This window comes from Engraulis encrasicolus, chromosome 17 (assembly GCF_034702125.1).
Source record: "Engraulis encrasicolus isolate BLACKSEA-1 chromosome 17, IST_EnEncr_1.0, whole genome shotgun sequence".
Classification (NCBI taxonomy): Eukaryota; Metazoa; Chordata; class Actinopteri; order Clupeiformes; family Engraulidae; genus Engraulis; species Engraulis encrasicolus.
Window position 1 is genome coordinate 17,544,531 of NC_085873.1, and position 27,986 is coordinate 17,572,516.

A 27,986-nucleotide genomic window follows, 5' to 3' on the forward strand; every position below is an offset into this window, starting at 1 on the left:
TAGAGTTGATAGTAATAAATACAGAAAATTGGAAGACTTTATTTATAGTAATTATTTATTTTATCTGCAGCCCATCCAATCCCAACACACACACACACATACAACCTTTCTGCGCCAAGACATTCTACTGTACCTCTGACTGACACACACCCACACAAAACCTCACTCACACCATCACTTACTCACTCACAGCATTCGTATCAGTCCATCTGAGCTCTGGTACAGCACACATACACACACAAGTAAACATTATCATCACACCCACACACGCACACACACACGCACACACACACACAGCTCAATTTGTGCCTTCAGCTGCTCCTTTGGCTTTCTGTAGGTTGTGCTCAACGGCGCCCTCTAGAAACTGGACCCAGGTCAGATCAGCCTCCGCGCACACGTGTGTTGCCCTGAAACAGACAAAAATGAATGAATGAATGAATGAATGAATGAATGAATGAATGAATTAATTAATGAATCAATCAATCAATCAATATTACATTTTACTATTTCTTCTTTCCACATTCACATTTCATACTCAAACATTGTACACCAACATTAAAACAAAATACAGTTTGCTGGCACATCCTGGCTCCTATTCACTTCAATCACTGTGGGTACAGTATGTGCTTACAGGCAATGCAAGTAGATAGGAAGACCACACTGCCCTACAAAGGCAAAAAGCAGTAACTACGCCAACATTGAAAGAGAGAAAAATGCCTTCAAGGTTTTGGTATATGGTTGGATATTGTAGTTACTGCTAATTTGACAAAGCAATATCTCTAAAGCAGGACACATTTGGATCATGAAGACCATTTGCAGTATTAACTCAATTTTGACAAAATATTTAGTTACTGCACTTCGCCTTTTTTTTGGCAGCACAGGTTTTGCTGCCCACCTTGTGGACTACACCAATGAGTGGTAATAACGCTAGTAAATGCTGGTGTCCATTTATTGTCGTTTTCATTGTCAAAACAATGTGTGGTAGGTTATATGTGGAACTTACTTGATAATTTCTAAGACTTTCTTTAAAACAGTTGCCAGTTTGGAAGCCTGTGGATCAGAAGAATGGTGTTGTCAAAAATACAACATGGAAGTGAGTGTCTTGACAAACACAGAAAAACCAATGCCGTGTCTCATATCAAACACTTATGTCAGTGCACTGACGGTTAGTGCATAGTGCAGACAGTGCACTGAGGTCTTTCGAGAAAAAGTTGGGCACTAGGCACTGTGCCCTCAGTGGAACTGACTGGCGAGCATAGCATTAGCTCGCCAAAATATTGGTTGGCTACTGTTTACATTGCACAGCGTCTTGGGTTTGTATTAACATTTCATCCGCCCCCTGTCAACTATCTCGCATACAATACATGGCTTGGCATGAAAAGGTTGGTGTCTCAGAAACATAACTTAAAGAATTAAAAGACTCTTGACCAAACTCTTCTACTACTGACCGCTACGTTTCTTCCATTTTATTAACAACATGCCGGCCGTTTAATGCAGTGTCCATCGTTCAAGCACTGCGTTTTTGACTATTGTTAGGGCAGCATCCGGGCACTTTCAGTGCACTGAATTTACAGAAATGTTCAATGTGAGTGGCCTATGCACTGAAACATAGTGCCCGAAGTGCACAAGCGATATGAAACATGGAACAGGTTTGAAGTAGGGATGTCAACAATTAATCCACTAATCAACTTTAGTCGATTAAAACATTAATCGATTAACAAAGATGCAATTTCTCGACTGGCGAATCTACAATCGACACTCGGGCATGTGTGTGAAGAGGGGTGTGACCATTTCAATCACCTTTAAATTAAAGGATATGTAAGGTATTGAGTAAGTGTATGTTGGTGTTAAAGCTGCGCCACTAGGTGTCGCTGTTTGACAATGTTTCGCTAGGAGTTTTATATTTTGGAATCGCCTTTTGGCCCTTCTGTTTTCCCGTAGGGTTGACACTTGTTTGTAGTTCGTTCGCCATTTCCCTTAGTCTTGTCAATCAACCCTATAGGTAAGCAACAAACTTTTTCCTCAGATCTAAAGTATGAAATACGTGAAATATGAACCATTGAAAGTTCGTTTTGTTGAGCTACTTTATATGTTGGAATATTAAGCTCTTAGAAGCTGAGTGATTTGTGAATGTAGCGCTTGTATTTTTTTGTATTTTTAACGATCCAGTATGAATGAAAATGAATGCTAACGTCAATGGGAGTTTGTATGAAAATGTGTTAGCATCTTACAGTAATGTGTTTTTAGCGTTTGAAAACTGATGCGAGTCTTGTCAATCAACCCTATAGATCCTGTTAACCCTCTTGAATTCATCATTAAAACCAACCCATCGATCCCGAACCCCTTCCGTGTCCGTCTGAGTGTTTTCCCCAACCGACTGTGCCTCCTGTCCGCCACCACTAACAACAGTAACACAACGCAGAGGGCGAGCAGAGGTGCCAGAGCCGGCAGGCGAACGCGGGAGTGCGCTTCAAAGGGTTACATATGGTGCCGTGCCCGTGGATGGTGAAGTTGGATTTCTGAGGACGTTATCGTTTATCATACCGGTATCGGATATTGACCATTGAACTGTTTATCTGATAAATGGACTTTTCCAGTGATTTCTTGATCTTCATCCCTTTATATTATTTAAAGAGCTTATGAATCTACATTTTTTATATTGCAAGTTGATGATTTTTCTGTGTATTTTCAGTAATTCTGAGTGACATGATGATCTTTTAATGATATTTGATGGTTTTGGGGTTTTATATACTGTTGTGCCTGTAGCTAACTGATATTTAATTACCCTTTAAATTGAATGCTGCAGTGAATAGACAAGATACTTTAATTTAGTCTCTTTAGACATATTTAATAGGTCTGTTATAATTGCCTACTCTACTGGTATTTATTCTAGTTAATTACCAATAGGGGTTTTTCATTTTTGTTGGCACACACACATTCACTTTTATCTTAAAGTTCTATGACATTTCATTTGCTCTTTGCATATTACATATAGCAAAATGACACAGAATTACACTAACCCAGCACTTGAGTTGCAGTCCCCCTCCACTGTTATGCCTAGCCTCTTACCCCCAGCTGCTGATGTGCTGCCACTCCGACACTCCACCCCACCCCTCGTGCGTCCATCCTACACAGATCAGCACATCACCTCAGCCCTTCCACCCAGGCTGCTCAGCTCCAGGGCTCCAGTACAGGTACCCCCACTCTGCCTTGACACTAGCCCCATCACTAATGCAAGCAGTTTGGCACAGCAAACAGCGGGTGCTTCTTTTCCAAGCCTCAGCGCACATGGCTCCACAGGCCTTGTGCCTCTACAAAACATCTTATCTACTGCCAGCACTGTACCATTAGCCTCCTACCTGTTCGCAAAGCCCTCCCCAGTTGCTTACCCCTATGCAGCCCAGTCTATTGAATCAAACTCGCAGGTGTTTCAGAATTACCCACACTCAAGCCCTGCAACCCAGCTGCCTGGCCCACGCTTTCAAGCGCCACTGCCAATCAGCAGTGCAAGCACCCCTGCCATTACAACACGGCCTCCCCAAGCGCATTTTTCGTATACTGCTCTGAGTCCAGGTTATCCTGAGTCTTTGCCCCTCTCCAATCCTCATGTGAGCGCCCCACATTCAAACACGTACAGCCCCCATGTAGCCCCAGAGCCTATCACTGCTGGTGTACATGCCAGCCCCACCACATTACCCAGTCTGTACACGACTCCAAATGTGCCTCAGTCAGTTGTCCCTGCTCATGCCATGGCCAGCCAAAGCCTCCCAGTGTCAGCCTATGGCGGTTTCAGGCAAACCCATCAAGTGAAAAATGTCCCAGTTTTCACTGGAACCCCCGAATGTAAGACCCTAGTGGAGGACTGGATACATGACATGCAGTACCTGTTGGAAGCAATTGAACTCCCTCTGCACCTGCGTTTTTCCACAGTGGTGAGGCACCTGAGTGGTGAGGCCCGAAAGTTGGTTCTGAACCTGCCTGCCCATACCCAGACCCCAGAGAAGGCCTTTGAGGAACTGAGAGCAGAGTACGGTGACACACAAGGCTCACTGGACCCACTAGCTGATTTTTATGAGCGGAGCCAGAACTTTGGTGAGTCCGCTTGCTCCTATGCCATTGCCCTGGAGTCCAAATTACGGGATGTGGAGGAGAAACAGAGAGGTGGCAGGCCCTTCCCTGATCGCAACAGTAAGCTCACCCGTCAGTTTATGAGAGGCCTCACCGAGGAAGATGTGTACATGAGGATAGCGCCCATGACACCCCGTTTCAGCAGTTTCCGAGAGCTGCAAGCTGAGCTCCGCAACCTGGCACGAGAAAGCAAAACATTTCAGCCCCAGAACAGAGCCAAGAAGGTGGTAAACCAAGTTCATGTTATGCCAGAGGAAAGTGAAAATGTGGGAAACAGCCAAAGTACTCAATTGTCTGAGCTGACAGAGATGATACAGAGGCTGGCTCGCAATCAGGAGGACCAGATGGTTAAGTTGTCTCATCTTGAGCTAAGACTAGCATCACCAGCCCCCGCCCCTCACCACTGGACACCACCCCTTGCCCCAGCAGCCCAACCAGCGCCGTTGAGAGCAACCCCACGCCCAAACTTCGTCTGTCACCGGTGTGGTAGGCCTAACCACACCGCTCGAGTTTGTCGAGCTGTGCTTCCCCCTCTCAGCCCCGCTGGGGCACCCCAACCCACCACCCCTGTGGAGAAGCCCACACCCCAATCTGCCCAGACTTTAAACGCATGAAGCCTGTGGTCGCCGGGGCAACCATGGGCCTCCAGCAAGAGCCCCACTCAACATCAAGAAGCGACACTGGAGACCACGGCACGCCAATAGTCGGGCCTAAAAATGAGGGGGAGGTAATAGTTAATGGTGTGAAGTGCAAGGCCCTCATTGACTCGGGCTCTCAGATAACCAGTGTCACCCACAGCTTCTGGCGGAGCCACCCTGCTCTAAAGGGGATGCGGTTAAAGCCATCCAAGTTCTCCATCGAAGGTGCAGCAGGCCAGGCAGTTCCTCACCATGGTGTCGTGCACATTGACCTGAATGTTCTTGGGAAAGAACATAAAGCCGTGCCTACTTTTGTTGTCCCTGACTCTGACTACCGCTCTTCAGTCCCTCTTCTTGTCGGCACCAATGTCATTCGGGCCTCCCGCAGCCACCTCCAAGCGTCCTATGGCCAGCAGTTCCTACACCTGATGAAAGAGAAGCACCCGGAGTGGTACACAGCGTTGCTGAAGGTGGAGAGCGCTGAGCAAAGCGAGACGCATGAGTGGATAGGGCCTGCTGTGTACACCGGCCGCAAAGTGCGTATACCTGCAGGGAAAGAGATGGATTTGAGGTGCAAGATTCAAGCTGGGCCCCGAAGAAAGTCATACACTGCCCTGATCGAGAGCCAGGCCTCAGTTCGTCTTCCCCAAGACCTCCTAGTTGCCAAAGTCCTTGCCGATGTGCAGAGAGGGTGTGCTCCCGTCAGAGTCATGAATCTCTCCCAGCGCGCCATAACTATCAAGCCCCATACTCACCTGGCAAATGCAGTCCTGGTAAGAAGCGTGTTGGAGTTCCCTGAGAACGATCGGTGTGCAGCTGGCAATGGAGGGGTATGTCTTAGTCTGGGCCAGGTGGTGACGCGCTGTGGAGTGGATGTTAGCGGAGCAGCGGTGGAGAATGAAGACCAGCGCACCTGCCTCCAAGAGCTGCTGGACAAGAATGCAGATGTGTTTTCTCAGCATTCCCTGGACTATGGTCACACCACAACCATCCAGCATGAGATTCCACTGGTGGACCCCAGGCCCTTTCGACTGCCGTACCGGAAGATACCCCCATCTCAGTTCCAAGACGTGCGCCAGATGCTGACGGAGATGGAGGTAGCAGGGGTCATCCGTCCCAGTAAAAGCCCATATGCCTCCCCAGTGGTGGTCGTGACCAAGAAGGATGGGTCGTTGAGGCTGTGTATTGATTACAGGAGGCTCAATTCCTGCAGCACCAGGGATGCGTTCCCCCTGCCCAGGATTGAGGAGGCCCTGGAGTCATTGGGGCAAGCTAAGTACTTTTCCACACTAGACCTTACGTCCGGGTACTGGCAGGTGGAAGTTGCAGAACATGATAAGCACAAGACCGCATTCAGCACTCCCATGGGTCTTTTTGAGGCTAATAGAATGCCGTTTGGCCTCCAAAACGCTCCCTCCACCTTCCAAAGGCTGATGACCTGCTGCTTCGGTGACTTGAACTTCACACAGCTGCTCATTTACTTAGATGATTTGATCATTTTTTCCTCTTCCTTTGATGAACATCTAGAAAGACTGCAAAGGGTCTTCGACAGACTTAGACAGCATGGCCTGAAGCTTAAGCCCTCAAAGTGCCAGTTTGTTCGGGAGGAAGTGAACTACCTTGGCCACCTGGTGTCGGCACACGGCATCAGGACAGACCCAGAGAAGATCAGCAGGGTGAAGGATTGGCCGCGACCAACCGATCGAAAAGAAGTACTCCAGTTTCTAGGGTTTGCTGGCTACTACAGACGGTACGTGAAGTCTTACTCCAGTCTGGCTGCTCCCTTGTACCGCCTCACCTCAGGAGACCCCAGAATGAAGAGGAGAGGGGCCAAGAAAAGTTCCTGCCCCGACAAACCATTCCTGTGGACCGCTGACTGTGAGGAGGCTTTCCAGGCACTGAAAGAGAAGCTGACCAACGCGCCAGTGCTGGGCTATCCGGACTACAGCCTACCGTTCTTGCTACAGACTGACGCATCTAGAGAGGGGCTCGGTGCTGTGCTTGCACAGATCCAGGGTGGAAAAGAAAGAGTCATCGCGTATGCCAGCAGAGGCTTGACCCCTCCTGAGACGAGGTATCCCGCACACAAGCTGGAGTTCCTCGCCCTTAAGTGGGCAGTCACAGACAAGTTCCATGACCACCTCTATGGGCGCAAGTTCTCCGTTCTCACTGACAACAATCCTCTAAAGTATGTCATGTCCACAGCCAAGCTGGATGCCACCGGCCAGAGATGGGTCTCTCACCTGTCCATTTATAACTTTGACATCCAGTACAGGAGGGGACAAGACAATTCCAATGCTGACGCCCTCTCACGCTTGTCCCACCAAGAAGTCATGGAGATCCTGCAGACCTGTCCTCAGCGAGTGACCCGCAGTGAACGGAGGCGAGATGAGTCAAAAGTCACCACGGAAGTGGAGGAGCCTTCGGTGGAGACCGCCGCTGTGACAGAGGAGCGAGAGAACCGTCAGCTACCAGAGTCAAGTGAGCCATATCCACAGGGAGAGAGCAGTCAGCTGCCAGAGTCAAGTGAGCCATATGCAGAGGTGGGAATGGAGGTTCTACCCGCCATGACAACGCAAGAGGTCCGAGCAGCTCAAAGAGAAGACCCAGTCATCGGCCCAGTCCTACACTTTAAATCCCGAAACCGGAAACCAAGCCGTGGTGAAAGGATGGAGGTGTGCGCAAGTGGACGCCTTCTCTTAAAAGAGTGGAGGAGGTTAGTGGTACGCAACGGTATCATGTACCGCCGGGTCCGGGACTGCCATAGAGAAGTGGAACAGCTAGTACTTCCAGAGAGGCTGCAGGAAGCTGTTAAGACTGCCCTTCATGACGACTCAGGACACTTGGGATTCGAAAGAACACAGAAGATGATATGGGAGAGATTCTACTGGCCGAGAATGTTCCAAGAAGTGAAAGCCTGGTGTGAAAAGTGCATGCGGTGCTGCCTGAGGAAGACCCCCACAGCCAATGTCAAGGCGCCCCTGGTCAGTATCCACACAAGTGCCCCCATGGAACTAGTCTGTGTTGACTTTTTGACACTTGAGAAGTCTAAAGGTGGCCTGGAAAACGTTCTCGTTGTCACTGACCATTTTTCCCGGTACGCGCAGGCCTACCCCACCAAAGACCAAAAGGCAGGCACCGTGGCTAAAGTACTGTGGAAAAACTTCCTCTGCCGGTTCGGTTTCCCAGCAAAGCTGCATGCAGACCAGGGGCGCAACTTTGAAAGCGCCATTGTGAAGGAATTGTGCAAGTGTACTGGCATCACTAAAACACATACAACACCTTACCATCCTCAGGGCAATGGGACCACTGAAAGGTTCAACCGCACCCTTATGAACATGCTTGGAACATTAGAACCTCACCTGAAGCCCCGTTGGCACGAACATCTGGATGCCATGACCCATGCATATAACTGCTCACAACACGACTCCACAGGGTATAGCCCGTACTACCTGATGTTTGGTAGACATCCAAGACTGCCTGTTGACCTGCTCTTTAAGTCCTCGCCTGTTAATCAGCCCTGCGAGTACAGTGACTATGTCCAGACACTACATGATTCCCTGACACAGGCCTATGCCCTGGCCAACCAGACATCCCAGCATGCCAAGGAGCAACAGAAAAGGTACTATGACCGAAAAGCCAAGAGTGAAGACTTTGACCCTGGGGACAGAGTCTTAGTCAAAGTTTGCCATGTGGAGGGGAGGCAGAAGTTGTGAGACCGATGGGAGTCACGCCCATACCTTGTTGTGAAGAAGCAGCCCAACTTACCTGTCTACGTAGTGCGCCCTGAGAGTGGAGGTCCTGAGAGAGTTCTTCACAGAAACCTCCTTACCCAGTGCATGTTCCTCCCGGTGGACCGAAGCAGCAGAGTGACCTTGGAGGAGGGCCAATCAGACAGTGAGCCATGTGGGACCGACAGGGAAGAGGAAATGGAGAATGGCAGTATGGAAGAAGTAGAAGCTGGTGTGACCACTGAGACAGACGAGGAGGAACAGCTCAGTGAAGAGCAGGGCAATGTGGAAGCACGGGCAGATACCCCAGTGACCAGTGAGGCCACCTCCCCTGAAACAACCAACACCCCAAGGAGGTACCCAAGAAGGAGTCGACGCCCCCCCCCTGAAACTGTCGTACCAGTCTCATGTTGTGGAGACTGGGGCCCGATTCGAAACGGGGAAGGCAGCTGTCCTTCCAGTGAGCTAACTGGACATCGAGTCATGAAGTGTGGATCGAAACGAAAAATTGCTTTATTTCCTCTCTCGGCAGTTGACTGCATTTGTGGGCGTAACGAGGATATTTCAAGGATACATCAGATGCTGACTTCGCTTCCTTGGTACCCAACATGCTGTGCGCCACCTCCCTCTCAACCGGAAACCTGAAAAACAAACATGGCTACTACCCAAGCTACTACCTTATCATACTCTTTATTCTGACACTTATGTATGTAGATATTGAAAATCGAATGCATAAATCAACATTGTAGTATCCAAATATGCTGTCGCTAGATCTATTTATAGCCTATTTTACGATTCTGCCGTCTGACGATCATTCACCGTTCAAATAGCATGCGTAAGCTAAGCGCTAACGTGATGAACGTAACTCCCCCCATAGAATCGCAAGAATCGCCGTAACATCAAATGCGCAAGACGGCGCACTCGTTAGTGCCGTTCGTAACGGCTGCCTCATCAGCTGACTTCGCCTCTCTGATCAGTGACCTGTTTATGTAGGAGGAGAGTCATCGAGTCACTGCCTCCCGTTTCGAATTCAGCCTGGGAGTGACCAAGAGAAGATAGAGAGAGGAAGAAAATTGTGGCAAAAAGCCAAAGCTAAAAGAGCAGCTGGATACACCTAGGACAGTTTAGTGCAAACCCCTAGATGAAGAATATCCCCATGTACACCTACCTTATATCCTTACACTTTATGCTACATGCATCACACACCACACCTCACCTCACACCACACACTTGTTTCCTATTTTAAAATTCTTTTTTTTGTTTGTTTGTCTAAACCCCTTTGAGTACGCCTATGCTGCATGTAGGTTTGGTTGAATCTGATGTCGAGGACGCCATCTCTTAAAGAAGGGGTGGATGTAAGGTATTGAGTAAGTGTATGTTGGTGTTAAAGCTGCGCCACTAGGTGTCGCTGTTTGACAATGTTTCGCAAGGAGTTTTATATTTTGGAATCGCCTTTTGGCCCTTCTGTTTTCCCGTAGGGTTGACACTTGTTTGTAGTTCGTTCGCGATTTCCCTTAGTCTTGTCAATCAACCCTAAAGGTAAGCAACAAACTTTTTCCTCAGATCTAAAGTATGAAATACGTGAAATATGAACCATTGAAAGTTCGTTTTGTTGAGCTACTTTATATGTTGGAATATTAAGCTCTTAGAAGCTGAGTGATTTGTGAATGTAGCGCTTGTATTTTTTTGTATTTTTAACGATCCAGTATGAATGAAAATGAATGCTAACGTCAATGGGAGTTTGTATGAAAATGTGTTAGCATCTTACAGTAATGTGTTTTTAGCGTTTGAAAACTGATGCGAGTCTTGTCAATCAACCCTATAGATCCTGTTAACCCTCTTGAATTCATCATTAAAACCAACCCATCGATCCCGAACCCCTTCCGTGTCCGTCTGAGTGTTTTCCCCAACCGACTGTGCCTCCTGTCCGCCACCACTAACAACAGTAACACAACGCAGAGGGCGAGCAGAGGTGCCAGAGCCGGCAGGCGAACGCGGGTGTGCGCTTCAAAGGGTTACAAATAGGAACTTTTTAGATTTCATGATGCTTACATTGAGCTCTACTGCAGCATGATCCATGGGGGGGTACAGGGAGAGGGCCAGGTCATCCACACTGGAAACAAACAACACATACATGAATACATCATTGAACAATCAGCATACACACACGCACACACACACACACATTTCTAAGTGTGACTGCGCATGTGCGCGCACACACACACACACACACACACACACACACACACACACACACACACACACACACACACACACACACACACACACACACACACACACACACACACACACACACACACACACACACACACACACGACATGACAAAAATATGACATATTTTGTTAAAAAAAAAACCTTATATATAACATTTGCAATACAATTAAGATATATTTTCAGGGGACCTAGTAAAGATGGGGTTTGTTGTAAAGGTGGCCACCTTAAAAATAGGTCTAAAGTGCAGGGGGGAATCCTGTTTTTTGTTCATAGTACGGCCCTTGGAGGACTTTATAAAATTTGAAGTGGCCCCTCGAATGATAAAGGTTCTCCACTCCTAGAATAGGCTAACAAAAATATTGAACATTTCACAACGGTGTGTGTGCTTGGTAGTGTCACGCATATGTCTGAAAAACCCGACCAGCAGAAAAAAATCACAGTTCTGGAGATAAAGCTATCTGGGTGAGAAATGTATGACTACTGGCCAGATGTGTGTATGTGTGGTGTGTGTGTGTGACTCCAGCCTTAGATGATTTACCGCTATCTCAAGGTTACCACAACCAGGATTACTACTTGGCCAGGTTTGTGTCATACTCCTATGCCCACCTGTAAAAGTTGAGAGATGTATAAAAGGATGTACTCTTCATTTGTGATGCCATTATGGGTTTTTACTGTAGCTTCTTTCCGTTCTTGTTTGTTTCGATGGAGTTTCTCCCTTCACTCTCTTCTTCAGGAGCTGAAATGCATAATCTACTAACTCTGCTCTCTGAGTCTTCTTTAAAGAGTATATTGCAATACCTCTGGTTTCCTGTTCCAAAACCTATGGAGTTTGAGTGTCTGTCCATAGAGTGAGAACCTCTTTATGCGCTCAGTAGCACATAGGATGATGGTAGGTAGGACGATGTGTGGGTGTGTGTGAGACCTAAAAATGTGTGACTAGAAGCAGTTGTGTGCCATGGTTTAAAGTTACCGGTAAGAGGAATTTCTCCAACAGAGTGTAACCAAGTGATTGTGTGAATGGACAAGTGATAGTGTGAATTCAGAGGAAATGGTGATATGAACGAACTACTGTACACGCTCTCGATTGCCTATCAGTTGCAAATGTTGAGAAATCCAATGAGATATCTCTGAGATGGCACAGTTGTGGTTGTCTGCCAAGACATAGAGCACGACACTGTATGTGATGTCCATGTGTGGACAAGAATAATTCCGCTGATTCTATGATGTGGGGCCACAAAGTCCTCCAGTTGGAAACAAGTTGGTGCATTCTATTTGTTGAAGGGATACATACACTTTGGCACACTCCTGCGACTGGTCTATTTCAAATATTTATCTGTGTGGCACGCTCTACGTATTATCTGGCTAACACATACCAAGTTCATAAAATTCGTTTTTAAATGTTGGGTTTTTTTTTTACGTTTGGAGTTGAATAGCCAAAAAATCCAACTGGCTCCAGTGTCAAATCAAGGTAAACAAGTCACATACTGTGCAGTACAGAGCGATGTGACAACTAGAAAATCATTTACTATTTACCGTTAACATGGCAGGGACGCAAAACACAAAATCTTTGATACAACCACACTCCATCTGATAATAGCAATCTTTTGCACCAAAAATCACATGTTGATGTAAATAGACAACCTGTAGATGTACACACACACACACACACACACACACACACACACACACACACACACACACACACACACACACACACACACGTGTCCGCACGCAGACACACACAGACGCACACACATACACACGCAAGCACGCTGGAACACACACCTGGGGCTGATGTCATGTGTAATGTCCGCCAGGTCGTCCAGCTGTGCCACGTTGTCGGCGGTGTCCACTTTCCCGTTGTTCTTGACAGTCGTGCCCAGTTTCTTCAGGCATGCCACGGACGCCTTCATCAGGCCCTGGCAAGGGGCCATCAGTGTACGGTCTGCCTCGCTCCAGTACGTGTCGCGGTTGCCGCGCGCATCCAGGTCGTCGTCGTCCAGGAGGTCGCTGAAAGGGTCCTGGTTTTCAGTCTGAGCCTGGGGGGTCATAGGTCACAGGTGAATGTTACATTATTGGGTCAATAATGTCGGGCAGTCATGGGTAAGCGGTTAGGGTGTCTGACTTGTATCCCAAAGTTTGCCAGTTCGACTCCCGACCCACCAGGGTGGTGAGGGGAGTAATTAACCAGTGCTGGCCCCCATCCTCCTCCATGACTGAGGTACCCTGAGGATGGTATCGTCTCACCACAACGCTTCCTTTCGTGCGCTATTGGGGGCTGCCACCCTGCCTCAGTGACCACTGTGCCACACTGATAATGGGAAGTTGGAGTTTCCCAGGTGGGCTTTCACTTCAATTATGTTTTTTTTTTCCCTAGTAGCAGATATCAGGTGGTACAAGCACAGCTAATGCCTATAAATTCATTGGTATTTGGTAGAGCTGTCAATCAATTCAAAATATTGAATTGTGATTCATCTCATAAATACCACAGTTAACTCACTATTAATAGCTTTTTAATCACATAATTAGGTCTGTGAACATTTACTGTACTTTTAAGCAGTTAAGATTTCAGCTCTCCTCATTTTAAGCACTTCACTTTAGGATCTCAGGCCTTCTACTGTAAGCCTATCTAAGCTGTAGGTGTAAATGCCCTTTTGGCTCCTACACAGAAGCCCGCTTCTGAGTTACTGTAGGTCTTTGTTGTTTTATTCTGTTGATTTCTGATATGCATTTTTGGTACAATTAGATAGAGCTCATCACAACCTTTAATTTGATGTCTAGAACTCATTTTCCAGACCTTCGAATAACGCTGCGAATGCTGGGAAATACTAATAGTGATTAATCAAGTTCAGAACTTCCGTCAAGTTCATCCACAGACTGTCTTCCATTTCTTTATGGACCTTGTGGTGTGCACTTGGGCATTGTCATTTTATAAAAGAAAGAGACCTGCTTCAAACTGTTCCCACAAAGTTAAGAGCATGTAATTGCCCAAAATGTTTTGCCATCTTAAAGCTGTAATAGCTGCAAAAGGTGGACTGGCATCAAATTGAACCCTAGGAGTTAGGAATAGGATGACACATACCTCCTGTACCTCATATGTGAGTCAAGGCAGGTTAACGAATATTTTTGGCAATATAATAGTATGTTTTTAGGGGGGTAAAATGCATCTCTCATAATGTCATTTTTAAAAAATGTATCCACATATAAGTTAGGAGTTAAGGAGATTTCTAAAACTGTATTTTTGACAACAGCTCTCATTTACACTAAAACAAACAGCGTAAATGGCGTCCTAGATGGAGCATAAAGCTGTGCTGTGGGCTCACCTGCTCCATCTCCTCGATAGCGTCCTTCACCACCCCCTGATACGACCTCAGCACACCCAGCACGGCCTCACGGTTATCTGCAAGGGTCACACACAGGGCATCAGCAAATCACACTTTAAAAATGGATATTGAATTGATCTCAGGGATTTATCATTGGAAATTATGTACCTGCACAAAATGTTAACATTTACCAGCCAACGACAAAACAAATTCCAGACACTGAACAGCAAACTATTTTGCGCTGGATATTTTACCAGGCACCTATGAGCTTGTGTGCTAGTATATTATACTCTATATTATTTACCATTTATAATATTTTGACTTTTCTGGCTCAAATCAAGTGACCACTGTGGACTTCTGCCCATGGTTTATTATCATTGCACCGTGTGTGTGTGTGTGTGTGTGTGTGTGTGTGTGTGTGTGTGTGTGTGTGTGTGTGTGTGTGTGTGTGTGGTATTTAACAACTATTTAAAATTTTAAAGGCTAGCAATGAACCAGGCCAATGACTCCACTGGTCCTCGCTGTATCAAAGGCAACGATAACGGAGCACACTACACAGAGATTGTTAAAAAAAAAAACTATACAATGTCCCCCTGATCATCTTTGTAAATTCCAACTGAATGACTCAATGACTCCTCTGTAGTATCTTTAGAGGTGTGTGTGCTGTTGAAAATCCTCCTACATCCTGAACACAGGAGAGCTGTTGATGGTGACTCGTACCAGAAATGTCACTTGACCTTTTAATTCTTAATTTCTTCTAAAGTGAACCAATCAGTCCTCCCAAAATTCCAGGCAAAGTTCCAGTGAGTGCACACACACAGAGGGTGCATCCCAATATGTGACCTTGCCTCCTCCACTTGCCTCCTCCACTTGCTTCTCGTCATGATGACATCACTGACAACAGCATTATATTTCAATATCTTGCAAAAGCTCAATTGTAAAGTCTTTTTCTCATTTGCAATTGGGATGGTGAATGAAAAACAGTCCCTCAAAAGTTGTTGTGGCGAGGCTGACAGCTGGGAAACTTTATCGTTTTCTCCACGGAGGAGGGGCCAGGAGGAGGGACGAGGAGACAAGCACAAGTGGAGGAGGCAAGGACACATATTGGGATGCACCCAGAGAGATGTTTCACAAGCACAGTGAGCTGCTAAAGGGGTTGACTGACTGAGTAATTGTTGTCCTACAGTGAACTTCATTTCTGCTTTTGTAACATCTTCATTCCTCAGTTTGACCTTCCATTGACTTTACATCCTACGTACACGCAGCCTGTCTCTTCCTGTGGATTACCTCACAGAAAGAGAAGAAGAAGGTGGACCGAACTTGAGCACACTCCATTGCATTGGGTGGGTGGAGTGAGTTATCTTACTCTACTGACAATTTTTGGTTTAACTTTATGGCCAGGGTTTTACAACATCCCAGCACAATATTTTTTACAAGACTTCAGGGGACCGGTTCAGGGGGAAAAAAAACAAACCTTTAGCCATTTTGCAAACTAGAAGCGCTATACTGTATTTTTTAAACCATTGATGCTGAAAGTTGAGCATAAGCGCCTGGAGCGACATAGATGCAGCATTCAGGCTCATGAGATTTGAGATTCTTTAAATTAAAAATGTGGGTATGTTAGAACTAAATGAACGCCTTCTAATGCAAGAGGAGGATCATAGATTTTAAAAGCAACCCAGTTCGCGTTTTTATGTGCTTCTGGGGCTGAGATATTTAGGCTTTTATAGGCTGAGGGCACCTTTTCCCAAAATGGGCTTAGGCATTTAGCAGGCATCTTTTGTAAGTGTAAGGGTCAGAACCGTTTCCAATCCGTTTATGCACTCAATCCGTGGATAGAGCTGGGAGAGTTTATGACTATCAGACAATCACAAGGCAATTACTCAAACGTTTTTGGTCTGCTCATATGCACTTGAATCATGAATGAAGTATGCAGAGCCTATCTGGCTCCCTTTGATAAATAGGCCGAGTCATGTCAGGTCAGTGAACATACTGTATTACTATTTCCTGAGATATCTGCTACAATCAAAGTCTTCCACACACTGACTGATGAAACATTTAGACATCAAGCTGTTGCCTAATTCCATAACAAACTTTAACTTCCACATCCACATCCACTTGCATCAACTATGAATTACGAGCAGGGAAACTCTGTAGAAAAGACACACACACACACACCCTCTTGTCTACATACAACTCTGGTGTTAAACGCGTTTGTTTGTTTACATCATGCCATCTTTGTGTATGCTTTTTGTCATAACCTCTTTAAATACACACACACATACCATGTATGAATAATGCAATCCCACACAAGAAGGCAAATAGCCTTGAAATCTGCCATTCAGCCTGGTGTAACATAACACTTCTGGGTGAAAAAAATCCACCCTACAAACTGCTACAAAACAGCCATCAATAGCAGCAGAGAAACATACTTATTACACATCATTTGAGGATTACGATATGGCTGTAAGTTTACAGACTGCATAGGATACGACACCTTGGGGACTATTTCTGATTAGTAAGACAAGACCCTCTGAAAATGAATGGGGGAATCAGCAGTTACTGACTGTCGGATAACTGACCGTTGCGAAAATCATATATTTAAAACCATCAGGGAAAGTTGATTAAACTAGTTTCTTGTGAATCAAAATAAAGCTTTTAAAAGCCACTGTTCTCACAGGTGACTTTGACACTGTGCAGGCGCAGTATCAACAACAGCACGAGAAGAACAGTGGAATGCGAAGCTGCAAGATGACTGGAACTGTTTGTTCGGTTTGGGATAATGATTGGCTGTCAGAAGCAGGGATGGCAGGATATTTGCACACACATGCACCACAGTGCCATTACAAATGGTCCCCATTCATCTCCTATGGGTGATTTGGTCAGTGCTCCATCTCCTCTTCATAAAACTGTCTCTGGTGGTTCTCTGAAGACTCTAATATAAGGTTGATGATACACTTGGCAACTTTTTGGGCAACGATATTATTGCAATCTAATTAGGGCTGCACAATTAATCGAAAAATAATCAAAATTGTGATAAAATAGTGAAATCGAACTCATGATTTTAATCGTGATTTAATCGTGGCAATAGTGACCAACTTTTGAGAGCGTCCTTGAACCCAGAACACACTGACAGGCTGGTGTTTCTGGCCTGAAATCTGTCCACTTAAGTTTCATGCTATTGCCTTTACATAATTATTACAATTCATTTTATTTTGCTCATCCCGTATGTAATTTATTCTTGGTTATATTTCATCTTGTTATAATTTTCAAAAAAATCTGCAAAAATCAATAATCGTGATTAATAATCGTGATTATGATTTTGACCAAAATAATCGTGATTATGATTTTTTCCATAATCGTGCAGCCCTACATCTAATTTTCCAAGGAAATTTGTCTACTTCTGATCCAATTTCTTCTAAAAAAAAAAAAAAATAATAAAAAAAAAACTTTTGTAGTGATAAATTGTCCAAATAAAATCGTATGGCAAGGTGTATCATCACCTGAAGAACTGTAAGGGAACACTGCCCTCTAGAGGTAAATGTCCATCACCTCCAATCATCTATTTCCATATTCCAGAATCAAACTTCTTAGTGGTCATGCATGCTCTTATTTAACAACATCCACTTGTGAAGAAGAGTCACAAGCAGCATGTACTTAGTAAACCCATTAACACCTCACTGTTTGTTTTAAAAAAACCCCTCACATATTGTATGCTGCTGGGTATGCCTTTGTCTGTAAGACACATAGAATAAAAACGTTTGGCCAAGCCGTGGCTCAACCGGTAGGGCACTGCACTATTTCATAAGGGACCCGGGTTCAATTCCAGCCCAATAACTTATCCCACACCTCCCCCGTCTCTCTCTCCCACTCATTTCCTGTTCCGCTCACTGTACCATTCTAATAGGGCATTCATGGGTGAGCGGTTAGGGCGTCAGACTTGCATCCCAGAGGTTGCCGGTTCGACTCCCGACCCGCCAGGTTGGTGGGGGGGGGAGTAATCAACCAGTGCTCTCCCCCATCCTCCTCCATGACTGAGGTACCCTGAGCATGGTACCGTCCCACCGCACTGCTCCCCATGGGGCGCCACTGAGGGCTGCCCCCTTGCACGGGTGAGGCATAAATGCAATTTCGTTGTGTGCAGTGTGCAGTGTTCACTTGTGTGCTGTGGAGTGCTGTGTCACAATGACAATGGGAGTTGGAGTTTCCCAATGGGCTTTCACTTTTCACTTAATAAAGCCCCCCGCCCACACATACAAACACAATATTTATACAGTATGTAAATGAAAGACTAAAAAGTTTGCTAAAATGTAATCTAATGTCAGTTGAAATGCCCTTACCTCTTGGCAATTGCTCAAAGTAGTCACATGATGCCCAGACTCCTCCTGTAGACACCAGCTGCTCCTGTGACAGGCTATGTGAACAGAAAAATACACATCACGTGGAATTGGTGTGTGGATGCATAGAAACACAAGCAATCCATATCCAAACACATTTCTATTGATGCAGTGTCCTACTGCAGTGGTTCTTGAACTGTTGGCCGGATCCACTATTGGGCCTTGAAGGTATTTCAAGTGGGCCTTGAAATCATTTTCTAAAAAAAAACAAAGTGATATTTGTGTGTGGGTTGCTGTTGACTATTTATTTGAGTTGTATTGTTCATTGGGTGAGAGGTGGGCCTCACACAATCTAAATGATTTCACGTGGGCCCCAAGTTGGAAAAGGTTGGGAACCCCTGTCCTACTGCACACTCTGTGTATGCTAGTAGGGACACCAATGTGAAAACTAATAAGTAAATTGATTAAGTAAGAAGAATGATCATGTCATGAACTTTTTTTTTTTAGCAGTCATCAGTAGGTAGAAATGGGTAGTCATTTGTGGCCAGAAGTCTATCGACAGATGGGCAAGGGGTGTGGTCACATAGACATGTAAGATTAACAGGGTGTGTGTGTTGGCTGCACTTATCAATGTGTTCATATTCACCAGGGGTCTGTGTGGCACACCTTGTTGTGTTGTGCTTGATTGGTGCATTGAAAGAACCAGACAGCCGACAGCACAAGGACAGGACTCTGATTGGTCTTTGTTGTGTTGTGAAGTGTGTGGTGTGATGTGGTGTGTGTATGTGTGTGTTGTGATGTGGGGTGTGTGTACCTCTGTACTGGGGAGCTAACTATGATGTCCAGTAACTGGGCCATGCCATCAAGCACATCTGCTGTGGCATCCCTCACTGCTCGTCTCAGAATCATACCTGAAAATGCACGCACACGCACACGCACGCACACACGCACGCACGCACGCAGCAAAAACGACATCACAGAAATGCAGAAATGTGTTGAGATCTGTTGTATTCATACAGTTATGGGCCAATTCTACAACATATGTATCATTTAGGAAAACGAACACAGCAGAGAATAAAATAATACAAAATAATGAACAACCAAGATGAAAAAAACAGCTTCAGAAATTATATACAAAATCATCTGGAAACAATCAGGGATGCACGATAGCACTTCTTCTAAAAACAGATATGAGTACGAGTAGGCCTACATTACTTTCTGTACTTTCCAATACCTATATCTATACCCAGTACCTATACCCATACAGTACTTTTACCCCCAACATACAATTAAAATAAATGCATAGCCTTGTTTTCTTCCACTTGTGATATTTGTTTTATGGTCCATTTCCATGTAGATTTAAATGTTAGTAAAAGTACGAGGCGACACTTTTTTCCATGCTGCTTTCAAGTCAACTGAACGTGATGAGATGTTGCATTGGTTCGAGTGATTGCAGCATCAGTGCCTGGTATCGGCAAGTGTTTGACTAGTACGAGTATAAGTATAATGAGCAAGTATTGGGGCCGATAGTGCATCCCTACAAACAACAGTGAAACCATCGCTTTTAAAATGCTAATTATTACTTGGTGGGACTTCTTCAGGTTCCTACTGCTGATGTAAACACACAGTCATGTCAAAAGTATTTCAACACTGGGAGTGCAGTAGTGCAGTGTCCTATAATGCACCCCATCCATAAATGGGCTCACTGCCCCCGAGAAGACCCGGGTCCGAATTCGGCCTGGGTCATTTCCCGACCCTGCCCCATCTCTCTCACTCACTTATGTCCTGTCACTTCATCACTGTCCTATCCAATACATGCCCATAAAAACATACAAATACTTTAAATGAAGACCTTCGTTGCAAAATGACACAAATGCCATTTTTTGACTTTTGCATTTTATTATTGGAAAGGTCAGTTCATCTACGTGTGTATTCTTGCCATTTAACTATTTTATGAACATAGTTTTCAAGCCTATATAATATGCATTTTGCAATGCAATGCCCAATACAAAAAAGTCATTTTTCCAAAAATGTTCCAAATGGATAAACGTCATTTTGCAATAAAGCTCTTCCAAATAAAGAAATAAACATGCATGTTGACAGCCTAGTTCAAGAGTAGCCTGTTCCAAAGCATCTCACCCTGGGTCTTGGGTAGCCAGTAGTAGACTGTAGACAGTGTCAGCACAGCATTCTGGATGGAGTCAGCCAGCCTCTCTGCATCCTGACAAAACACAGAGACAACCAATCAATCGATCAATATTATTTATATAGCACATTATCAAGCAAAACTGTCATTCAATGAGCTAGAGAATAGAGAAAGAGAAAAGAGAAGAAAAAACTACAGTATATTATATTAGAGATAGTTACTAACAATCACCAAAGGCAGATTAAAATAAAGCTGTTTTTAATTTCTTTTTAAAACAAACCACTGTTGGGGCACTTCTAATTTGAACAGGAAGCTGGTCCCAGCATTTGGCAGCATAAATGATTAAATGCCATTTCACCCTAACTGGATTTGACCCTTGGCACAAGCAGTAGGAGAGACTCTGAGTGAAGATCTAAGACATCTATTAGGATGATATTGCTCTTACACATCTACAATATATTTACTACGCCATTTAGACTAAACTATCAGAAGAGTTTTAAACTCAATTCTAAACTCACTGGTAGCCAGTGTAATGACCTAAGTACTGGAGTGATGTGATCTCTTTTCTTTGTTTTTTGTTAGAATTCTAACTGCAGCATTTTGGATTAGTTATTAGTAATTAGTACACGGACAGTCATGTTGTATGTTTATGTCTAAGATTATGTATAAAAGCTCAATACCTGTATTATGACTGTGAAGTGTTACTTTGTGCACACAATGTTCTTGACATATTGTCACTGTGACAAAACGTGTACTTGAATCTTCACCTATACCTACAAAAGCATTGCACAAATTTTATGATGTCTACTTGGAATTTATTGACGACAAAAAGTGCCACAAAGTCTGGTCTGTTCACCCATTTCCCTCCAAATAAAGGATGGTAAGACCAGGCGAAGTGTTACGAAATCTTAAAGGTGCACTGTGTAGGATGGTGACCAGGGTAGATATTGCAACTATGCTCCTCATTGAAACTGAGCTGCCTGTGAACTTTGATATTTTAATGACTATAGAATCTACTACTAAGTAATAAATTAATATTTAAATTACCAGTAGGACCAAAGTACAGGAAGAGTTTCAGCTAAAGGTGTCTATTTATGCAAATTCAAAATGGTGGACATGGAGAGATCCCCGTTTTTATGTAAAAAAAACCCCCAGCAATTCCCCCAGTCATAATGAATACTTGTAAGTAATAATGAAAAAAGGTAACATTGGTGAATGGGCAGCATGAATTCTGGAAATAAACTGCTAAAATTATTACACGGTGCACCTTGGAAGGTAGGAAGTACAGTCGGCCCGATTCTGGCTGAATGTCGGCACTGTCGGCTGAGCGTCAGCTCGGCTGGATTACTGGTTATCGTGCCTGGGCCAATACTTCTAGAATACAGTTGGCACGATGGTACTGTTTTTGAGTTGGCCCAATTCTGGTAGAATGCTGCCACTGTCGGCTGTGAGCTGACGCTCGGCTGAAACACTGGTTATCGTGACTGGCCCAACACTTCTTAGAACACTGAAAATAACGGTCAAAATTGCAGTAACTGAGCCAACACTGGGCCGACACTGAAAATAACTGTCAGCATACGGTAATTGGGCCATTTTGGGACAACGACCAAGCCAGAATGGGGCCAACTGTCAGACATCACGAAAAAGAAGTGGGCCAGATAAAATGTGTTAAGTAGGAATGTGATGCAAATGTGGAAGAATGCATGGTACGTTAAGTAGGTTGTTACCACTCACAGTATGGGCATACTAGTTACAGTGAAAATTCCTGTAATGATATCATATGACCACTGGGTGGCAGTGTGGTGGTTACGGCACTGTAATACATGAACTGTACGCAAGACACCAGAACAAGTGTAACAGGCAAACCATGAAGCCACGTAAATAAAGACTCCGACTGAGAACACGGTTTATCCCTTTATTCTACAAGTCATAACTTTACATGGTACCAGGAATGGATGCAATAAAGCCACCAGCGGCTCTGAAGCTTACAGGGAACCTTGATGCCAACTGGAGGACGTTTAAACAGCAGTTTGAGCTGTACCTGGCAGCGATCGATGTGGAGGAGTCCGCTCAGAAGAGGAAAGTAGCACTGTTGCTAACTCTTGCAGGGACGGAAGCAATAGAGGTATACAATACGTTTACTTTTACCGGCAGGGAAGACAAGAACAAGTTAGACGTAGTACTGAAGAAGTTTGATGATCACTGTCTGGCTAAAAAGAATGAGACCTACGAAAGGTACATCTTTAGATCTCGGATGCAACGGGATGGGGAGACGTTCGATGTTTTCCTCACCGACCTCAAGCTAAAAGCTAGAACATGCAACTTCGGTGCATTGAAGGATTCATTGATACGTGATCAGATTGTGTTTGGGGTACGTGACAAGAAAGTCAGGGAAAAGTTGCTGAGTGAGGCCGACCTAAAACTGGAGAATGCTGTGCAAATATGCCAGGCAAGGGAGTTAACTAAGCAACATGCTGAAAAATTTGATGGCGAAGATAAAGAACTAGCAATAGCCCAGCAGCCCGCGCAAATGCATGGGGACGTGGATGTTGTTTCCAAAGGACAGTGGCGCGGGAATGATCGTTTCAGGGACGTTAGGGGCAAAGGAAAAATACCGAGGAGCGGCGACAGAGAAGATAGGACTAGAGACAGAGAATTTACCTGCACACGATGTGGAGGCCAGCACAAGCCCAGACAGTGCCCAGCTTTTGGGAAAACATGCTCCAAATGTCACGGGCTGAACCACTATGCCAGAATGTGTATGTCAAAGGAGAAGGGCCGTAATGTCCATGTAGTGAATGAAGACAGTGAGCCCAGTGATGAAGAATTTGTGTACATGGTCCGTGATGGGGCAAAGGAAACACAGTCTGGCAGTGGAGAACAGAAAGGGTTGGCAGTAAATGCGGTGCAGCCAGATAAATGGGTGGCACCTCTGTTAGTCAATGGAGCCGTAGTAGTGTTCAGACTGGACACAGGGGCAAAGGCCAACCTAATAAGTGTAAAAGACCTTAAAGCACTGACAGAGAAGCCAAAAATTCAGACCCGCACGGTCCCACTGAAAACATACAATGGCCAGCCAATTGAAACCAAGGGGGTGTGTCGGCTGACAATACAGGGGAAAGGCAAAGCACAACACCTCATGTTTGTTGTGGTTCCAGAGGATCACGAATCATTGCTGGGGGACAGAGCATGTGAGGACCTGGGGCTAGTGAAGAGAGTCTTCCAGCTCAACAGTGAAATTGAGCCAAACATGAACACAGCAAAAGACATAGCGCGCCAGTTTCCAGGGATGTTTAAAGGGCAAGGAACACTGCCCTTCACATACAAGATCCAGCTGAAAAGTGATGCCAAGCCAGTCATACACGCACCACGGAGAGTACCAGCGCCACTCCGTGACAGCCTGAAAAAGGAACTGGACAGAATGGTGGGTCTGGGAGTCATTCAGCCCATCGAGGAGCCGACGGACTGGGTGAACTCCATTACATGTGTAAAGAAACCCAATGGTGAGTTAAGAGTGTGCTTAGACCCCAAAGATCTCAATGAGAACATTAAAAGAGAACATTACCAGATACCAACAAGAGAAGAGATCATGAGTGAGATGGCAGGGGCAAAATTCTTCAGCAAACTAGATGCATCACATGGCTTCTGGCAACTGAAACTAGACCCTGAGAGTAGCAAGTACTGCACATTCAACACACCATTTGGCAGATACTGCTTTCTTAGACTGCCATTTGGAATTAAGTCAGCCCCCGAAATTTTCCATAGAGCGATGGAAACAATCATTGAGGGACTAGAGGGCACCCGGGTCTTCATCGATGATATAATTGTATGGGGCGCAACACTACAACAGCATAATGACAGGCTGCTGACCCTCCTGAAAAGAATTCAGTCTAGCGGGCTAAAATTAAATGAAAACAAATGCCAGTTTGGGGCCAGAGAGATAACATTCCTGGGTGACAAGCTATCCGGGGAAGGCGTAGAGCCAGATCACAACAAAGTCCAGGCTATTCTCGCCATGCCAGCCCCCACAGACAAGAAGGGAGTTCTACGAGCAATGGGAATGGTGAATTTCCTAGGCAAGTTCATTCCAAATCTGTCTGCAAAAACAGTAGCCATCCGTGAGCTGCTGCAAAAAGACAGAGGGTTCGAGTGGACAGACAGACATGACAAAGAGTGGGAGGCGCTTAAACAGACACTTACTAAAGAACCAGTACTTACCTTCTTTGATCCCTCTCGCAAAATCAAACTCTCCACAGATGCCTCCAAAGACGGATTAGGAGCCGTGCTGCTCCAGGCGGACGACGCTGGCCACTGGCGACCAGTCGCGTATGCATCAAGATCAATGACCGAAACCGAAATGAGGTATGCCCAAATTGAGAAAGAGACACTGGGATTAGTGTTTGGGTGTGACAAATTTCATGGATACATATATGGGCTGCCTACATTCACATGTGAAACAGATCACCAACCACTAATCTCCATCTACAAAAAGAATCTGAATGACATGTCTCCCAGGATCCAACGTATGATGATGAGGCTACAAAGATATGACATGGATTTAGTCTACACACCAGGAAAGTACATAGTCTTAGCTGACGCACTGTCCCGAGCACCTGTACCGCCACAAGCAGTCACGCCAGATAGAAAGACAGAAACAAAATCATCCCAAGAGGTTGAAAGGCACATTAACTTAGTTGTCTCCTCCCTCCCAGTGTCGGACAGGGTGCTCAAGAAGATTGCAAAAGAAACAGAGCAGGATGAAACACTGCAGGCAGTGGCAGAAAAACTCAAAAAGGGTTGGAAAAAAGGGACACTTCCACAATTCTGTTCTATCAGGGCAGAGCTGAGCATGTCAAATGGCCTACTGCTAAGACAGAACAGGATCGTCATCCCTGCATCTATGAGGGAAGACATGCTGAACAGAATCCATGAGGGGCATCTGGGCATAGAAAAATGCAGAGCAAGAGCCAGGGATGCTGTCTATTGGCCAGGGATAAACAGAGACATCGAGACAATGGCCAGTAAGTGTGAGGCATGCCTAAAACACAGATACAAGCAAGCCAAAGAGCCCATGTTGATCCCCGAAATGCCAACAGAGCCATGGCAAAAAGTTGGAACAGATCTCTTTCACGTAAATGGAAAAGACTTTATTTTAGTGATAGACTATCACTCCAACTATCCCGAAGCAGTGCAGCTAAGCAGCACATCTGCCAGTGCTGTTATCACACGCATGAAAAGCATATTTAGCAGACATGGCATTCCACTGGTCGTCCACAGTGACAACGGCCCACAGTATAGCAGCCAAGAGTTTCAGAGATTTGCAGAGGAGTATGGGTTTCATCACACAACCTCAAGCCCCCTCTATCCAAAGGCGAATGGAAAGGCAGAGAAAGGCGTTGAGATCGTTAAGAGACTTCTAAAGAAGGCTGCAGAGACTAAATCAGACCCGTACCTGGCACTGTTGACCTATCGGTCTTCTCCTCTGGCATGTGGAGCATCCCCCGCAGAACTTCTCATGAACCGCAAACTGCGCAACACGCTGCCACAAATGCCAAGAAAGAAAAACACTGTGCCCAAACAAAAGCACATGCAGTTGAAATGGGCACAGAAAAAGCATCACGACAAGACAGCCAGACGTCTCGAACCCCTCTCAGAACACGACGTGGTCAGAATCGAGGAGCCCCACTCATGGAGCAGAAAAGCAGTGGTGCTCAAAGAGGTGGGCCCAAGGTCGTATGCAGTGAAAACGGAGGACGGGCAGGTACTCCGGAGGAATCGCAGGTGCCTGCTCAGAACAAAAGAGACATTTGAGAACTTTCCCAACACACACCAGTTTGGAGAGCAGCAGACACCTACACCAGAGACAGATGCACCTGTCTGCCGCAGGTCCAGCAGATCTAAGAGATCAAGAGTGCTGATGGACTTGTGAAAGGACTTGAATCAAGATTATATCCTTTTTATTGCATATGCATAACTTACCTTTGATGTTACAGTTACAGATCGGTTTATTATTAACTAACATTGCTTACCGTCCATACCTGGAAAAAAAAAAGCATTTCTGAATATGCCTACTGTATGAGATGACTGTTTCGCTTACAGGTCCAGTCCGGATTAGACCACTGAGTTCACTTCTATTTCTGAATATGCCTACTGTATGATTACTGTTTCACTTACAGGTCCAGTCCGGATGAGACCACCGAGTTCACTTCTATTTCACTCTATTGATTAATGTTGGAGAAAGGGGGATGTTATGAAATGTTAAGTTGATGTATGTTAGTTGTCAATTTTTCATGATACTTCGGAATGATGTGGGTTAAGCATCCATGTCTAGTTGTGTAACGGCTGTTGGCCCATTTTATTAACTTGTTGAATAACCTCAGAGAAAGGAGGATGTAATGATATCATATGACCACTGGGTGGCAGTGTGGTGGTTACGGCACTGTAATACATGAACTGTACGCAAGACACCAGAACAAGTGTAACAGGCAAACCATGAAGCCACGTAAATAAAGACTCCGACTGAGAACACGGTTTATCCCTTTATTCTACAAGTCATAACTTTACAATTCCGTGGTGTTGTTGGCAGAACACATTATTGCCACTGACCTGTGATGAAGGTAGGGGTGGTTTAGAGAACGCCAGGCTGAGTTTAGTGGCTTCCTGGGACGTGGCCTTCACTGCTTGAACTGGACCAGAAAAGATACAACCGTTTTTAACACAACAGAACTTAGGTGCAAAAGGGATAGTTCAGGCAGATGGTTACTTGGTAGCACAGGTCAGAGATAACACTGTAATAAAGTAGGCTACAAGAGCAGTATACTCAACGCAAAGTGTTCCAGAATGTAGCCATGTTAAATTCCCCACTGCAGTCGCTAGATTCTCCATCTGCAAAAGGCAAAGCAGAACAACAAACACATCAGGATGCATAGGAAAACGTTTAATATCCATGACCACGTTTAGCAGTTTGTTGTAGGGTAGATCTTAACACAAGGGTGTAATTAAGAGACCAGGATGAATTCTTCACAAAGCCGGTGACAAGAGTAACTGAAATACTTCAGTGCCAGTGTCACTTTTAAATAACAGCAAAATAACGTGTAATTAAAACATGACACACATTTTCTGGATAGCTAGCCAACTAGCAACATTGATGGTGGCAACATTGTAACAAGCTAACTATAGGTAGTTCAGTGTGTCAATGGCCCTATTTTCTGTCAGTGTGATAAAAAGAATATGTCACAGGCCAGTCTTACCTTTTACTCGGTCTCGTATACACCTAATCGCGTTACAAAGGTTTCGTAGGGGCACTAAAACATCTGTACACGAGTTGTCTGCACTCATGTTGACAACAACATGAATGTTCTTCGTGTTACTCTCTCCCTCAGAGGGAACGAGCGAAACCAAGCACAACATCGCCGTCTACAGGAGAGGATGGGAACTCGTCGACCAG

At 45.1% G+C, this 27,986-nt stretch overlaps 1 protein-coding gene across 1 annotated transcript; it reads right to left on the reverse strand.

The window, feature by feature from the left end:
- Positions 1-59: 59 nt before the first annotated feature.
- On the reverse strand, positions 60-27,986 carry ccndbp1 (cyclin D-type binding-protein 1). The gene is made up of 11 exons (XM_063221190.1): positions 27,790-27,986; positions 27,365-27,424; positions 27,146-27,225; positions 20,533-20,614; positions 19,208-19,304; positions 18,397-18,470; positions 14,057-14,133; positions 12,519-12,772; positions 10,550-10,610; positions 1,004-1,050; positions 60-407 (listed from the first exon to the last, which is right to left on the reverse strand). The coding sequence occupies exons 1-11, from the start codon at positions 27,947-27,949 to the stop codon at positions 299-301; spliced, it is 1,101 nt and encodes a 366-aa protein (XP_063077260.1). The 5' UTR covers positions 27,950-27,986; the 3' UTR covers positions 60-298.